General features: G+C 36.0%; 1 protein-coding gene across 8 annotated transcripts in view; it reads left to right on the top strand.

Annotated features, from left to right (window-relative positions):
• The window catches only part of adgrb3 (adhesion G protein-coupled receptor B3), a 124165-nt gene that overhangs the window by 46770 nt on the left and 59346 nt on the right, over positions 1-18049 (top strand). For 4 of the 8 annotated variants that reach the window (XM_081616666.1, XM_081616664.1, XM_008429850.3 and 1 more), the window contains exons 3-6: positions 6883-6993; positions 9354-9515; positions 15077-15241; positions 16629-16793. The exons of 1 other annotated variant lie outside the window; for it this stretch is intronic. In XM_081616666.1, the coding sequence (XP_081472792.1) occupies positions 6883-6993; positions 9354-9515; positions 15077-15241; positions 16629-16793 (603 nt within the window). The remainder of the gene's footprint in view (positions 1-6882; positions 6994-9353; positions 9516-15076; positions 15242-16628; positions 16794-18049) is intronic. 3 more of the 8 variants (XM_081616665.1, XM_081616667.1, XM_081616668.1) reach the window with 3 other exon arrangements.

An 18049-nucleotide genomic window follows, 5' to 3' on the forward strand; every position in this document is an offset into this window, starting at 1 on the left:
ATTTTTCAGATGACGAATCATCCTGTCCAGTAACATTCATGTATAAAAACTCCTGACAATATGATGATGGCTCGTGTGAGCCTAGAGCAAATGTAACACTACTGCCTCAAATTCTGAGCCCTGTTATCATTCTGCTATAACAAGATCATCTGCTGTGTTTGCAGCCCAGGAGTAACTGGGTTGTTGCTGGGCATTGGTAGCCAGTAATCTGAACAGACATTCTTTTTTATGTTTTAGCCAAAGATTTTTTCTTTTTTAATATTGTTTCCAATGCGCCACAACTGCCATGCTGTTTCTGTCTCAGTGTGAGATTCTGAGCTTTGCTAACATGTGCACTGCTGAAGACCAGCTTGTGAAGCTGATAGGGGGGAAAAAAGTTAGTTTTCTCTCCTTTTGACTTGCTGGCTGCATCTAAAGCAAACTAACTCAAAGGTCATACTACCCTGTTAAGTTTGTTTCACTTTTTTAAATATATATCTATCTGGATAACATTTTAGCTGTTTTCAGTTACACCATCTGTGTATGTTTGGCAAATAATTTGAATAAGCTCTACCATGTTAACATTTTCCTTCAAATTGCTAATGTATAAACATAACAGGATGTAGGTTGCTAACAGCCACAGAGAGAAAAAATTAAGCTGTTACCAAAAACAATAATGATGTTTAAACTATCTGTATTGATCTAGTTTTTTTTTTTTATGTAATGTGTCTCTTGCACTAATACAGAGTCACAGTCTCAGTCTGGCAAAGAAGTCAATGCCATATAATGCAACATGTTATATGTATGCTCAAAGTTTTACTTGATTTAAAAGTCCAATTAAATACTACATCACATTTCATCAGTATTACATTCCACTTAACTCATTCAAGTGACTCTGACATCACAGTTGCTGTAGTATCTGTGAGCTAAAACACAGTAACTCTGCCTGTGTTCCTGCCACATTTATTAAAACCTTGAGTAAAACTCTTTGTTGAGTATGTCAGCAGATCAGCAATGATAGGTCTTCAATTAGACCATGAAAACTAAGAAAAACCATCATTGATGCTATTTAAGAAGATGTTCACATCACTGATGGTGCTTTGATATTGCTGTTGCAATTTGTTTAACATAAAGACAATTATTACTTTTTTTATAAATGAGAGATGTTCTTGAGGCCAAATTAGTGTTAATTCATATCTCTTTAAATTAGGATATTGACCTAGGTGAAGGACTATGCTCTCCAGCTGCCCCTGATATCTTTAATTTCATGTAAAAATTGCTCATTTTATGAGGAAAGTAAGTGATGCCAGTAGTTGCAGTTTGATGAGTGCTGAGAGTTTTAGTCCTAGTTTCTGAAAGAGTTTACCGACATCCTACAAGTATCGAACTCCTTCAACAATTTTCTGGTGTTTAAAATGTTTGCAAATGATGTCTAGATCATTTTTTTTCCAAAGTACTATACGTCACCAACTCCATATTTGATAAACTGATGCACACATTTTATGCAAAATCTAAGAACATATGTTTTTTTTTCTTTTAATGCAGAATGTTCCTTGATTATGCATAAACCAACAAATAAAGATGAATTTTGCCATAATTTGCAATGACCTTAATTTTATGTTCATGAGCTTTCAATGGAAGGAAAGATAGTTGCTGCATATGCAAATGGTCCTACTATTTTAAGCAAATGTATGCCAAAAATCCTTGGTAAATGAGCATTGAAGAGCAATCCCTCTTTCCCCCAATTTGCTTAATGACGCACGTTTTCAGGGACACCATTGTAGCTCTGAGACTTCTGTCTTTGATGTAATGATTCATGGCTATGAGGTAAAGTGCAAGCAAAACAAAGTAAATACATCATTTTTTTTCTCGCTGCACAAAAGAAAAGAAAGCTCCATGTGATGGATTTGTCTGAATGTTATTGTCTCTCCTTTGTTGCTGAAGTGTTGAGGCTGATGGATATTGATAATAAGTATTCTGTTTAGTTTTGACTGAATGACAGACACCTCATAAATCTTACAGTTAATTTCTTTACAAGAGCATCGCTCATAAGTTTTGAATACTGGCCAAGAACAGTAAAAATGTTCCTTAGTAATGGCACAGTGTATGCATCACCTGTGCTTTCTGCCTTGTAATGCTCAGAGGAATCATTGTCTTATGTTGCTTTGACAAATGACAACAGCTCACCCCTCCGGTTATTAAAATTCTCGTTCATCTCTCATGTTTACCGTCACATGGCCACAGGCCTAACTACAATCTAAGCAGTTCAATTAAACCGTACTCCTCAGTTCTTTTCTTCTTTTGTCTTTTGACACCTTGTTTCTTTTCCTTCGACTGTAGGCTTTCAAAAACCATCTTGGTTTTACGGAAAAAAGTATTTTCACAGAGTGAGACGCGTCATGCACTGCATTAACAGATTGTAGTTAGTGTAAGGTTTTTTTTTTTTTTGTTATTCTCCTATCCAATCTGCTGTAGATATAATTACTCAAATGCCAAATGTCAAATGAACTTTGAATCATAGAGAGTGTGGCGGGTAATTACTGTTTGGGATCTAAATATCTTACAAAGTTCACCATGGATGAGAATTTGCATGTTGCTTTTCTTGTGTTGCTCATCATGCACTGTTAGGAGATGAATTAAATCACACGGGATTGACCGTAAGCATAATGTCATGTTAGTAACAGAGTTGATAAATGACCTGCAGAGGAAGATACTCATGGAAAAAAAATAATTAAAACTATTCTGAAGCAAGTAATGTTAGCAAACATTTCAAAGTGCAACAGCCACTTCCTGAAAAACTGTTACTTGGTAAATATAGTAAAATGTTTCTATAATGCCTTGTAAAAGTAACCCCTTCAACATTTCCCTTTTTGTTTTTTGCATTTTTTTAAAATTATTTTATCTGAAAGACCAAATCAAACTAGCACATAATTGCCAGAGGTAAAGAACATCTACATGTTGAAAATAGTTTCCCCCCAAATCTGAAAATATATCATAGTAACACCTCCGCCATGTTGCTCTATTGTGGTTGTGTGTTCAGGGTTATGTGCAGTGCTATTTTTTTTTTTGTTTTGCCGGAAAGTTCAGTTTTATTGTTATTTGACCAGAATGTCTTCTTCCTTAACGCTCAACACTTTTTTTCTTGCTCCTTGACTTTTTTAAGTTTTGTGTAGTGTTTTCTAAAATAGCCCTGCTTTAAATGTTTTCCACAACTTTATCCCTGAATTGTCTGGTGTTTTTCTTGCTCTTTGTGATACGTTTTGTACAATAATATTCTCAGGCAAATAAATCTCTGAGGCCAGGAATTTTGAGAAAACCATGAACTTAGCCTGGAAATTTGAGCAAGAGGGCCTTACAACCGGATTTAACTTTCCAAATACTGAATTAACATTGACAGTCGCCTCGTTAGGGTTGGCACTTCTCTCTTTGCAGTGGAGGATGGTTGTTTACAGTGCGGGCAATTTCTGGTAAGCTTTGTAACGTGGAACTCCCCATGTTACGGGAAAACATTAGCTATTGGGTAAAATTGAAAACGTCCACAGAGTCCAGCAATTGTTTCTTAATAGCAGAGAGTTCAGACCCTCCATATGAAGCAAATAGCTTAGGTCAAGGGGTTGGTTTTCACCAGGCTAGTTTTTCTACTTCTCAGCCATTGCCACAGCTCCAGCACACCGGCAACATTGAGCTTAAACAACGTTACGCGCTAAACAAGGGAAGTGTGTGAGCAGTGTTTACTTGAGCTTAACAGTGGTAACACCTTCCTTCTGGTACTGATTGGTTGCTTCTCACCGGGAGCAGTGTACTACTGCAGATGGCAGAAGGACCACAGGGAGGAGGCAGGGGAGCGTCATTTTTTTTCACTTATAATCGGTCTCATCTTCTACTGTCAGCACATAGTGACAGCTCAATCAAATGTGTAAAAAAATACATTTTAATGAAAGTTACTGTAGCTTTAACAGAACAACTGTATTTATACTGAGATCAGATAGACGCAGGTGATCTCAGTCTTATTTGCTGACTTCTAGAGGAAACTGGTTGCACTGGATTTTATTTTGAGGTGTTGTAGTACATGAGGTTGAATACAAATTATCATTATGGTATTTGATTTTTATTTATAAAAGATTGTGTTCTTGAGGTCATTTTTTGATGATGGAGATGTGTAGAAAAGTGGGAAAAAAAAAGGTTTTTAATTTATCAACTGATTCCCTACTCAGCAATATTCTCTCTTGTTTGTAATTAGGATTCGATAAGGAAGGTTAGTAAGGCTGATGGGTTTTTTTTATTGTCAGTGAATTCTGCAAGGGTTACTCTTAACCTAACTTTTTTGTTTTACACTCATCTGATGCTTTTGCATGACCTTCCCCAAAATAAACTGTGTTAACCTGTAACAACAGTTGTCAATTTGAGGCGAAGATTAATCGAGAGCATTGTCACACCTAAACAAATGGAATCATACATTTATTTTTATTTGCGTAAATTAATTGAAAAAACTACGTCACTTGTTTTTTCAGATTTCCTTAAAATATGGAAGAATTCAGGATGACAAAATATATATATTTTTTGACAAAGACAGACAATGTTTATAAAATTACTGACACCACCAGGTACTGCAGAAAGTACTGACAAAGAGATATATGTCTGCAGTGGTTAACTCCACTGACACATCTGGCTATTAGTTCAACCGCCTGCTGTTTTTCCAGCCATCAGTACAGATGCACATTTTTCTTTTAGGGCACACGAGTTCACACAGAAGCTTTCAGCTTAATTTCAGCAAAACAGATGTGGACACAATCAACTCAGATTCAAAGAGCTTTTGAGCATGCCTTTGAAGCTGGGTATTTTATGAGCTTATAGTGATGAAGATCGTTATCTGCATCAAAAAAGCCGTGGTGTTTCTACCTGGTGGGTTTTTCCTCCTTTCATTATACCCTTGTAATATTCTCATTCTTTATGCAAACACAAACACAGCTTTCTTGGTGCTACTCCGGGGAAGTGGTGTCTTTTAACAGAAGCTAGATGTTTATCATATATATATATTTTTCCTCTTATTCCAATTATAGAACCATTATTTAACACAATCAGATTAATACCATTTGTTTTGTTGGGCTGCTGGCTCTTCTGGTTGTGACCACATAGTTTATTAAAACATTTTGAAAAATGGAATAGATCATTTGAGATGATTGATTGCCCATTTTATACCTTGTGAACATAGAAGTCAGAGGATGTTAGCCACCTGAAAGTTGGGGAATGCAGGGATCTGAGGCAGTTTCAAATTTTGAAGAGAGTTTCTGATGAAAACTATGAAGCCAGTTCATATATTGCCTGCAGTGGACAACTCTCTAGGCATTATTATTTAGCATAAATCCAAAATGGCTATAAATAATAGCCAGTCCAAGAAAGGGACCAAGACCAAGACAAACTTCTATGGTATTAACTCCAGTTAAAAAATCGCCAAAGCAGTTAGTTATTTTAAAACCATCAACACATTTGGAGCAAGAGATTATTTATGACTAAGCTAATGAATTTTTGCAGAAGAGGATTTTAGAGGCAGTGCTCCTCCAAGGTTGTTCCTGTGTGTACTGAGAACGCTTTAATTCAGAGTAAAATAATTTTTTTGATGTTAAAATGTTGTGAAAAGCAAACAGACAATAGTGATTTAAATGTAGTACTCTAATTTTATGCATTTTTACCCTTTGTACAACTCTATCAATCAGCTTCTCTGGACAAAAACTTTCGGTTTCATTGTTAATGTGGGTTTCACGCTGACAGATAATTGGCCTTGCACTGCTTCTGCCTCCATTCACTGTGTAAATAATTATCATCTCCTTTGTAAATCAATAATAAACTGGCTTGCACATAAACCACTTTAAGTCTGGTTTGGTCTTGGTACCTTACTGGGCCAAGAGAACTAACTGCTGCAGGTAAGATATACATCACTTATATTCATTGGCAGAACTTCACTTCAAAAATTCTGCACCAGCCCTTTAAACATAGAGTCAAGACTTTAAACATCCATATCACTGGCTGATGCATTGTACTGTCTGATGTACTAACATAAGTTATGTGTGAATCTGTTGTTAATGCATCACGTGTATTGCCAAACAGCAAACGACAAAATCATCCCATTCGGCCCACACTGCCAGAAGTAATGCTAGTTTTAAATCAAAACTTGAAGTAGCAAATAATTTGCATAAGCTATTTAAGTATCGATCGCTGTCTCGGATTTACTTCAAACAGCTGATGCAAATTCCAAACACGTTATTACTAGCATCACTTTTCTCAGTGTCGTTGCACTGTTCTCATTGTGTCTTTGTTCCTCTGTGGGAAACAAAGAGGACATGCACTGTAATGTATACAGCTCAGAATACATTTGTATACGGTTATATTTTGGGCTTTGGTCAACCAAAAAGAATTGAATGAAAATGTGAGTTTACTGAGGAAACCGTGGATCAATAGCATGCTATGTCCATGACCCCCTTCCTATGTGGCTTTCTGATGGCTTACACATTTTTACTTTCATTTATCTTTGTTTTCTTTTATGGGTGTGCAGGTGGGAGGAAGGGAGGGTGGGCTTGTAGCTGGTTGAATAAGTTGCTAGACTCGTCTAAACCAGAGTGAAATTACCTGCATGTTCTCTATATGTCTTCGCTGTGCTTTCAAGTTCAATTAATACTTCCAACTCACCCTTAAAAATTTGTTGCATTGTTCTATGCCATAGAGAGAACAAAACGAGATTTATTTTAAAAGAAAGAGAAAAAAAACAAAACTTGTGTGGTCTTTGTTTCTAGCCATGTATTGCAGTTTGCTTCAAATATCCTGAAAACAGAATGTAATAAGCTTTTGTTCTTTAAGAAGATCATGTTTAAGCCTAGCTTTCATATGAACCTCTATTTTGTCCCATAGAATATGGAATGATCGGAGAGCATACAGTAAAAAGTCAGCGGCCACGATCAGTTCATGACACAAAGGCCCTGAAGGAGCAAGCTGAATCTGCTAAATTTATGGCACAAACTGGTAATGCAATAGTTATGTTTCTTTACTTTTGTTAACTAAACTTAATTTCATCATGCATGCTCTCTCTTGTACTGCACTTTTCAAGTGGAAATGTTTTGCATTCTTATTTTTCCCTTCCCATTCTCAAACTCCACATATAAAATTAAGGGCAATAAATTTGCCATCTATTCATGAGTATTTACTTTGAATTTAGAGCCTAATTTTTTTTGTGAATGTTTCTTTTATTGTCATATAGTGAGGTGACAAGTGGCTTATTCACACAGACTTTTTGAAGAACATTAATTAAACAGCAGTTCAAAAGTAAGGAACTGATGTGGTTAATCATTTTCCTCCTAGACACAATAAATTAAATGTCATTTGGAGGAAAAAAAAGACCCTTGAGCAAAAATGAAACACTTTCTAAAAGTGAACTGATAGATGCTGCCCTTAGAGAATCACTGAAGCTTTGTGGCTTTATCAAATGTAACATCAAATTCATTGTTAAAGCCAGAAGGGATCTAAATTCATTTAATACATCTTATGACATGTCACCCTATAGTTTTCTAACTTTAATTTAAAAAGAAAATAAGGCTGATAGAAATTAAACCAACAATGTTGAGTTTTCAGTTTTAAGTTCTTTTGTGTTTTAGTTAGAAAAATATTTTATTTATTTTTTTTTTTTTCCTGTCATGGGTGGGTTTATATCTAACTGTTATTGAGATTTTTATTTTCCTTATTTTGATTTTGGGAAATGTTTTTATTTTTGTCATGGATTGATCCATTTATATTTCTGTCTTTCCTTTCATTACCGTTTTGATTTATAAAACACTACACATCCAACACATACATGCCTGTACTAATACACACTCATTAACATTCCTCCTCTCCATCCGCCGCAGGTGTGTCTGTTCCCCTGTTGAGTCACATTGCTGGGCTTTTCTGTTTCTCATTCTCACCCGATTTACTCTCCCTATACTGCCTCATTGAACAAATTGATCCACCTTTCAGTCTATTTTTATGATCTCCAAAAATTAAAGGCAGGAATAAGATCCTATTTGGCTGAATCTGTGTTCCGTGAAACAAGTTAAAAGCATACCGTATTTTTTATTTTTTATTTTTTTTGTAATTCCGATCCAGTCTGATGACTCACAATGACATAAATGTATTCAGAGCTGCAACTAAACGAAAATGTTCATCTCTGTGTTAAATTGTTTCTCTCAAACATTAAGCCTCAAAGAAAATTAATACTTCACCTGGGGGTTTGACATAATCAGACATCAATTATTTGGTGACAACTCTGATGAATTTGTCTCCATAACTCTCACTAAGTGATTCCTTTTGCATTTCGACTATCAGGAAATTGGAATTCATCTCAATGCTTCATTATATTTACATGGCTTCATTCAAGGCCTTTTTTAATCACCAAGGGCCCCATAGGGGTTCCTATATTACTGACATACCCATCAAGACATATTTGCGGTAACTTTGTCCGAAGTCTGCATACAGATTTACATAACTGTGGAATCATGCAGCCTTAAAAACTTGATCCGTGGAAACTGTATGCTCCCTTCTTTGTGGTTCAAAGAAACGTTTTGGCACCACAATTTGAACTTAATTTGAGAAAAGGTCTAACCCAAACTTGAAGATGGTTGATGTCTGCTTAAAGAAAAATACTGCTAAAGTTATATTTTTTCTTGATAACAAGATCATCATATAAAAACAAATTTCAAAAACAATAGCTTTTCATCAATGTTATCAAACGTAGATGGTTCACCGCAGTGCAAGGGAATCCTCCTCTAAAATCCTTTTTCCTGAACTAACACCATTAAATTCCATTTTCTATTTTTTTTTTTGCAGATGTTGTCTTTCTTGCATGTCACCACACTCTTGTAAAAAAATTTTTGTTTTGCTTTCAGTTTTACCAAAATGCATGCATTTCTTTAGAAAATGAAGTAAAAAGTTAGATGTAACCCTGATGTCTACTGTAATACCTTCTCTGTGATCTTTGCATAAATACACTTTTTTTTAATTTTCTGGTAGAAGTCTGATTAATTTACACAGGTTTGCGACACTGCAAACATAATTAATGCAACTACTCTCTGTAATTGCAGTTGCAAAAACACTTATGTGCTGCATGCAAATTAAACATGAAGTCAGACGAATTAGACTCAAGTATTCATCAAAGATCACATAAAGGTGGCACAGACTGTATAATAGCGTTTCTGTAAATCTTTAGAGTCCCCTTTCTAACCCCAACGTGACTCATGTTGGCCCCTTCCAACTTTACTCAACCCAGCCCAACTTGCCCCACCCACGCTCCGTAAGCCTTGCCGCAGGACCGTATTGCTGCATTTAACTAGTGTCACCCTTCTCCCACACAGGTGAATCAGGTGCAGAGGAGTGGTCCCAGTGGAGCTCATGCTCTGTAACATGTGGTCAAGGGTCGCACGTGCGAACAAGAACATGTGTCTCACCATACGGAACACACTGCAGCGGCCCTTTAAGAGAATCAAGGGTTTGCAATAACACTGCCCCTTGTCCAGGTAGTGTTAGCCGCAGATTCTTGACTATTAATGTTTTGCTTCTTTGTTGTTGAATTGGGAGGAATTTTGTTGTTCTGTTCTAACAAAACTTTGAATGTGTCTATATTTAAGAATGTGCTGTTATTATTTAGAGCTATTATAATTAATCTAATCTTTCCTTTTTCCAAATATTTTTGTAATTGTTTTTTTTCCCCCATCACCACTTTTTGAGTTTTCCCATTCCATATAACTGTAAAGCAATACATCAGCATAAAAAAAAAAAAAAAGGTTTTATGACATGTGGACCTGCATGGAGCTCGGGGAGTTGTAGATACTGATGTCGTCAGCGTCATTTCCTTGAAGGTCAACTGTGCATTTTAAAATAGCTTGGCAGAGTTTCTCCAAACAAGCTGGAAGGCATTTCATCATAAACGTATAATGGCATGGCAAATGAGTCACTGGTAGTCAGGTATCAGAAGCTTTTCTGACTGGTGATTGCAGCATGCTAATGCTTGTTAGTATTCATCTAAAAGGAATGTGAACTCCCCTGTCACCATTATCCATTTTTGGAATTATTTACACAGATAAATAAGTAGATTTAGTAATTAAATTCTGCACTCGTGTTTGGTTTGACGAAGCTGATAAATCCGGTGCTTCTGACACGACATCGCAAACACCAGAGTAATTGAAATTATTAGAAAACACTGCAAGCTGCATCTTCTGATAGCGTCTAAGATTTTAGATGAAGCATACTTCTTTTACCAGATGGGACATGTGTAAGTAAGAACTCGGTGGCTTTCAGACTTTCAAGCAGGTAATGATCTTTTGTTGAATGTGAACTCTGAGAAACAAACCCCAACCTTGTCCAAAATTGAAATAATGTAAGACTGTCGCACTGTGCTAAGCAATTTGGCATTAACACAAAAAAAGAGAAAATGAGATTCTAAAACCTTTTACTACAAGACACTTACTGAACAAAAGCTTAGTGTGTCACAGCTTTTTTTTATTATTATTTGGTTTGCTAATATGTAATTTCTGCCATTTTAACTGTTGAATAATTCTGTTTCCTGTTGTGATAAACAAAGAGATTTTTTTCACCTATTATAAAATCAGAACCTCATTTTTGGAAGCCGTCTTCTACAATCAGTTATCATTTAGTACAGTTGTAGTACATCTTTCTACACCACTGTAGTAGGTCAGTCCAGACAAAACAATTGTATAATTAAAATCTTGTAGGAATGGCAGATTAATTGTACCTGTAACTGATTAATGATTTAAAAATTAATACTACCTGTATTATGCCGAGATTGAAATATACTCCCATGCTGCATAAATATCTCCAGGCAACAGTTCTTGGTCTAAGACAAACCCAAGGCTTGTTGTCACAATCAGTGAAAACAGCAACACCACTGGTGAGCACTGCAGGGTGAAATCAAACATGCTGTTAGGAAACCAAGGCTTCCACAAAAGTTGTGAGACTGTTCTCAAAACAAAGCATCTGCCAAAACAGATTTCTGCTCCATGAAATATCTCCTTTGATTCTTTAGTCCCCTTTCTAACTGAACCGACAGTGTTCACCTTTCTGCCTTTGAATTACATTCACTTTATGTTGCAGAAAGAAAAACAGCTCAGGAATTCTGAAAAAAATTGCATCCCCAAAGGATATGTGCACAATAAGCAAACAGTACAAACAATAATGTTAAGATGTTTTTAATGGAGCACATATTTGGCCATGTTGACAAATGTGGCATTGTTGCTTGATTCTGCTTAAATGACATCACCAATTTACAGCATTTTTTTTTTTTGCTACTAAAGTCATACAAATTGCTATCAAATTTGATTTATTATTACGATTTTTATTAAGCACAAGCCTGTACTTCTGATGGTTTGACAATTGAGCAGAAACAATCTGGTTTCATAGAGATGTGGCGTTAAAAACAAAAAGTAAAGAAAAACATATAAAAATGTTTATGTTTTTATACATATCATATTGTATAAAAACAATATTTGCAACTTGTGTTAATATTTTTTGCAAAACCTACATCAATTATTATTAAATATGATAACTATTGCTATGTAAACTATAAGTATACCAATTTTATAAATAGTTATTTGAGTCTTGCTTCTTTTTGACACAAAATAATAGTAAGACAACATAGACATGTTTCCCCAACAGCCAAAAAATCAAAGTAAGCTCATTAGTTAAGTCAGAACTAGCCTTTGATCGTTTAAAGTTTAAGGTCGAAATGTAGTATCTAGAGTAAATTAAAAGTGGATGTCGGCTAAAGCTTAAAGCTTAAATATGTTTAAAGAGCAGGGTAAGCTCAAATGTTGAAACAATAAAGAGCAGTTTCATTTACCGGTATTTCCAAAATAATTGTGCTTATGGAACAAAATCTTACATTTTTTTCTGACACTGCACTCTTTATAAAATAATTCCAGTCGACCAAAAAGTAGATATCATGGAGTTAGTAATCTGAGCAGTCTGTTTATTGTGCCGACAGATATGCTAACATTATTTTTTAAACAATATTATCTTAAAAAAAGGGGCGGGTTGTGGTCCTTTGGTGCCAAACTAAACTAAACTAAAATAAATTAGAAAAGTTTTTTTGCATAGAGGAAGTGCCAAGTCAAACACACATTGTGATATAAAAAACAAAATAAATATTTAAGGACTTGAAGATGTCACACTGCGTAAACTCAATATCATCAAACATTGTTCACACGGATGCCAGACTGTGCAAGTGATTGCCTTAGTAGAATTGAGTAATAGATAATTGAGAATAAATGTATAGAAATTACAAGCAGTGATGCTTCTGATATCAAATCCTTCTAATATTAAACAAAAGAAAACCGTGGTGGGCACTCTAATAGCTCAGAATGGGAGGTCAATAATAGCAAGTTGGTTTTAGCACAATCTTCACAGGAAATTCCTTCTAGTGCCTGATGTTTGATGGAGGCATTATTTTCAAGCTGTGGTGAACTTGTCATTCTGACGAGTCACGGATCACCAACGTAGCACTATGCTACGTTATATACACCCAGATTAAAACATAGTACTCTGAACAAAATTTTAACCACAGTAATGATGATGAACTGTTTTCGTGGCTTTGAGCCTATGAATTTTTAAAACGAAGTTATACCTTGAAATTATGATGAGGTTCAGTTTAGACTTGTCTCCTGATTGTGGCCTAAAACTTGGACTCACTTTATACTTTCCATCTGGAAAATAGTGTTTCTGACAAAGAATAGGCTTTTTTTATTTGAAATGGTATTATTATATGTGTTACTTGTGACTAAATGTCTCTTCAACCTACAATTAAACATTATGTTTGGTTGATATTCCAAGTTTTAATTTAGCCACCTGCATCACATTTAATGTTTAAGCAACCATATGAATCAAAAACCTTTCTCTTTATTTACAAATGTTCCTAATCTGAGCTCGATCATATGCATCAAGAAATTTAAAGCATGCACTGAAGCAATTATTGGAGGAAAAACAGAAATACCCATGAAGATTGACTGATCCTTGAAGAAAAATGTACACCTTTGCATTCTGGCTGCAGCTAGTCCAAGATAAAAAAGTTGAATCTCAATGAGAGGTTTTGAAGTGCAGTTTAATTCAAGATAGTCTAGTTCAACATAGCTTAATAACATTATTTTTTTTCAAAATGTTTAGCCTCTGATGTTAATCTGGTCTAAAAATAATTTACTTATTGTAGCGTATTGTGATTGCTCTTGGATGTAATAATGGCTGTAGTTCAGGAAAAAAAAAAGACAAAAAAACTCAATCCTGTTTCATCAGCTAGCTCTGTTGACTGGCTGCTTTGAACCCTAAATTTTCAAAGTAAATGCTTCAACCACCAGGGGACTCTTAGCTAAGAGCATCAAAGCAGCACCTAGAGGCAGGGACAGATGATGGCTTACCTTCCGACTGAACCTGATCCCAAGATTTGTGCTTCATGGATAGTGACCCTTCAGAGGAAGAATCATCCACTCCCTGTGGACAAAGATGTCAGATTTTAAGTTCTTAAGCCCTATTTGCAGTGAAGAGAGGAAAAAAGGCTAACAGAGATCCTCGATTTACATCAATTTTCCATAAATGATACCCTCAGGTTGCTTTTTTTTTTCTTTAGGAAAATGTTGTCTGCACAGCTGGGTAGATCAATTCCTACCATTCTTATTTTGTAGGTGAACAAAGATCATTATTTTTTTAATTAGCTTAAACATGTTTTTTATCAACATCATGCATCTGTAAAAGCGATTTTTCTGTGTGTTTTTCAATTGTATCACTGAATGCATGTATTGGTTCAAATAAAAACTCAACTGTAACTTCAAATATTTAACAAGAGGTTAATCTCACATTTGGAAGAGGCCAGTTTTATTACAGCGAGCACCAGGTGAAATGGGAGAGTTGCTTCTTCTGCATGGCTTTCAGATTTCTGTATTTTACTCTCCAAAATAAAACTTTAAGCCAGTGACAAATATTCCCTGCAGCTCAGTAAAAATTCACCATCTGTCAGTTAAATACAGCTGAGCTTAGAGGCAAACCTAGACGCTATAATGATGTTATCTTTAAGTGGCTATTGTTCACACCAATATTCTACAAATTGAAAAACAAATGTATTAAAAAAGTATCTCAGAAAAAAATAAAATATATTGCATATGTATGCATACTATATATTTTATTGACTGTTTTCAAAATGTAGTTTATTATTATTTTGAGCAGCATATTTTAATAACACAATGAGCTGGACTGTTAAGAAATACCATGGGAATTAGAGTATGCAACATCATTTTTTTCTAAATAAACTACGTGTTTTCATCCAAATATAGAAAGAAATAGGTTTGTCTTTTATCATTTTTGAAGCTGTTACTTTTGACCTACTACTTGATGAGCTTAAGCAATCTGTCCTGAGAGTCTAAAAAAGCAGAAAATTCCAAATTTCCAAATAATTTTGATGACCCGTTGCTACTGCGTAATAAAATATGCTTCCTTTTTTCCTTAGTTCAAATTTTCCTGATAGTTAATCTAAAAGGCCATCACCTGAAAAAAGTCTAAAACATCACTAGCTATTTAGAGGCCTAGAAACAAGTTACAGGTTGTGACTCGAATGTGAACCTCTTGATCTATATTTTGGTGTATGGACAGATTCCTACAAACATTGTCAGGTCACATTACACCACAGGTTGGTTGCTATTACACTCCCTTCCAACCAAGAAGCCTCAAGCTGAAGGAAATGGGCTAAGTTCTTTCCCTGTGTAGAACCATCTATGTGAGATTTACTTCCTTCTTCTAATCAATATTTTCAGGTGTCTGGTGAAATTGGTTGTGAAGAAGTATTTGTTGTGGTTTTGCAAATAATAAATACCCAAAAGAGCAGAGAAGGTGGAAGGTGGATGTCTCTGGCGGAGACTTTGCAAATCTCTGCACCGTGTGTGTTGCGTGTATCACTAACATGTTGCCCAATACTGTGATTGATTTTATTTCCTTTCTGGCTCAGTGACGTTTGAGTGGTTTGTTTATGCTGTAACAAAGAAGGAGACATTGATTAGGCCTGACGCCCTTTCTGTGCCCGCAGTACACGGTGTATGGGAGGAATGGTCACCGTGGAGCCTGTGCTCATTCACATGTGGCCGGGGTCACCGCACTAGGACTAGGATGTGTGCTCCTCCCCAGCACGGAGGCAGGGCCTGTGATGGACCTGAGACCCAGACTAAACTTTGCAACATAGCCCTGTGCCCAGGTATCACCTGTCTGCTCTCTAAATATATAACTATCTTACATTTGCAACAATATGCTCAAAAGGCATGGATATAAGAGGATTTCAAAAAATTGAAATCCTTAAGATGAACTCATTTTTAAAAAGATCTGTTCGTCTGAATTACACAGCTTGAGCTGTGTTGTCTGTAATTTATGCAGTACTGTCAAGGTAAGTCAACAAGAAAGATCGGATAGAGGATTTGTGCTGCATTTGAGCCTTCTTTCAAAAATAACGCGGTTTAGGAAACCCTGTTGAGATTGAAGACAGTAATACTAACATCAAAATCACTTACTTGCAATTGCCTGGGAATGGTAAGCAGATTAGTGGTGATGAGTTTTTCCACACAGTGAATGTTAGCTGTGCTCTGGAAAGCAGAGTTCATGGACAACCCTTAAGTTCTTGCTCTTTTCCTGGAAGCAGTTTGCAAGAAACTATAAATCTTCATAATATGCATTTTGATGTGAGGGATTCTTTACCAACCTCTTTCATTTATAATATTTAAAATCGTTTAGCTTTTGATTATTTCTTATTTAGGTCAGTTTATGGAAGAAAAAAAAATTGACAGTGCCTTGCAAAAATATTTAAACATTTTGAACTTTTCCACATTTCATTATGTTGCTCCAACAAATTTTAATGGACAATCTGCAAATGCCACAAACCATGTATAAAGAAGGTGCTCTGTGGAGATGCTTTTCTGTAGCTGGTACAGGAATGACCACAGTTGATAGAAAGATGAATTGACCTTAATGTAGGGCAATACTGCAATAAATTTGCTAGAGCCACCAAAAACATGAAACTTGACCTTAAAGAACAACATTCACTGCTAAAATGCATTTGTTTAGATCAAACCACACAGATCTGTTGGAGTGGCCGGCCCTGTTGCAACTTGAAAATGTTGTTCACAGACACTTCCTAATGACCATCAGTTACTTTACAAAGAAGGATGAGAAAAAAACAATTCAATCTCTACTTGTAAAAAGTCAATAGAGACACACTGAAAGCTTTACAGGTACAACTATGGTGAAATGATGGCTAAATGTATTTTCCCACCACACTTATTAGATTTTTATTTGGACAAAAATAAAAATATGATTTTCTTTGTGAATGTGAATAAAACCTCAAAGGAATTTTTTTTTGTAAGGCACTGCAGCACAGAATCCCAGCCTGCCCAATTTCCTTTTTTTTTTTTTTTTGGTTTTTAGAAAAAACACAAGCATTCATGTAACAGTTTGCTCGCTGCTTGATATCTGTTTTATTGGCTTTCAATCTGAGAGAGGATACAAAAATCTGAATATCTCCCCCTGTTTCTGTCTGCCCTCTTTTCCCCCTCGCTTGGGACATGCTTGTTGGGTTGTGGTTGGTGCCTCAGTGGACGGACAGTGGCAGGAGTGGAGCTCTTGGAGCGATTGCTCGGTGACCTGTGCCAATGGCACTCAGCAGAGGACCAGGCAGTGCTCAGCAGCCGCCCATGGGGGATCTGAGTGTCGCGGTCACTGGGCAGAAAGCAGAGAGTGCCATAATCCTGACTGCACAGGTAAAAATCCTGAGCCTCTTAATTCTTTCTTCACTTCTATGTCTAAATTGGAGATGATGACAAACAGAGGCTTATATGCATGTCTCTTGTATTTTAATGCACATTATTATAATTGTTAAATACCGGTATCATTACAAAAGGGTTTGGATATTCTTTCAACTTGCCTTTACATAGTTTGTGCACTCTTTCCTTTGCCCAACAGCAAGAATAAAAGCTGTGTTGTAAGACTCAAGACTTATGTATAATACCTTGATTCATCAAATGGATTGGAAAAAATCTGCTTAGATAGACTGTATGCATTTCACATAATTCAACGTTATTTGTCCAAAACTGTCTGTCAACATTGTGAATGTATTAGACGTTCAAAGACGTCAGCTTAATAGTCTTGATCAGGCTTTGAATTGTCTGATCATGTGAAGGGTCTGAGCACTCCCATAATCTCCTGATGCAATTTCCACTGCAGCAGTGTAAAACAGCAAGGTTTCAGTGCTGCGTTTCACTGGAATGCTTTTGTTGAGTGTTTCAATTGTATCAACGAGGAGTTAATTTCTCTATTTCAGACCATCCGTCTAAAATTTGCAACCAGCTCCCTGACCTTGTTCTCATTTAGATACATAAGATATTAAAGCTCATGTATTCATGGTTTTCATTTTATGTTTAGATAGTGCTGCCTCTGAGTGAATCAACGCACTGCACCATTTGCTTAATCTATTAAGTTGTGTCTGCTTAGCAGTTATCAGCTTTTTCCCAAGCTGTAAGTCAAGTATTATTCAGAAAATAAATGATTACTTTGAAAAGAACACATATTGACTGTGAGAAATCCACGGCGAAATTTGTAGAACCAAGACTTACTGGACTGAAAAGGAATAGAAAAAACTCCCAAATATAAAAATAATTCAGGCCTATGCTGGATTGAAATTTACTGTTTTGAACTGCTGCCACATTGAGCTATTTGTAGCACATGAGCATGCATCTGTTTGAGGAATCAATTGCTCCTGTGTGGACCGATCCACGAGTAAGTAGCAAGATCTGATCAATGTCTTCAGAGAGTTTTGGCCAACAGGTCGTAAGGGTTTCTGCTGTTTGTCTCATCTGGAAGCCGTTCTAATGGATCATAGATGTAGGATGTAAAATGTGTTTATATGTGTGAAGCAAAGGATAAGTGGAGGTTAAAATGAGAGTGGAGCGTGTTTCCTGCTTAGAGGGTGTTGTGCCTTTCTGTTCAGACAAGTGCATGTTGCTGAATACGTTGCTGA

The sequence above is a fragment of the Poecilia reticulata genome, chromosome 15 (assembly GCF_904066995.2).
Source record: "Poecilia reticulata chromosome 15, P_reticulata-male-v2, whole genome shotgun sequence".
NCBI lineage: Eukaryota > Metazoa > Chordata > Actinopteri > Cyprinodontiformes > Poeciliidae > Poecilia > Poecilia reticulata.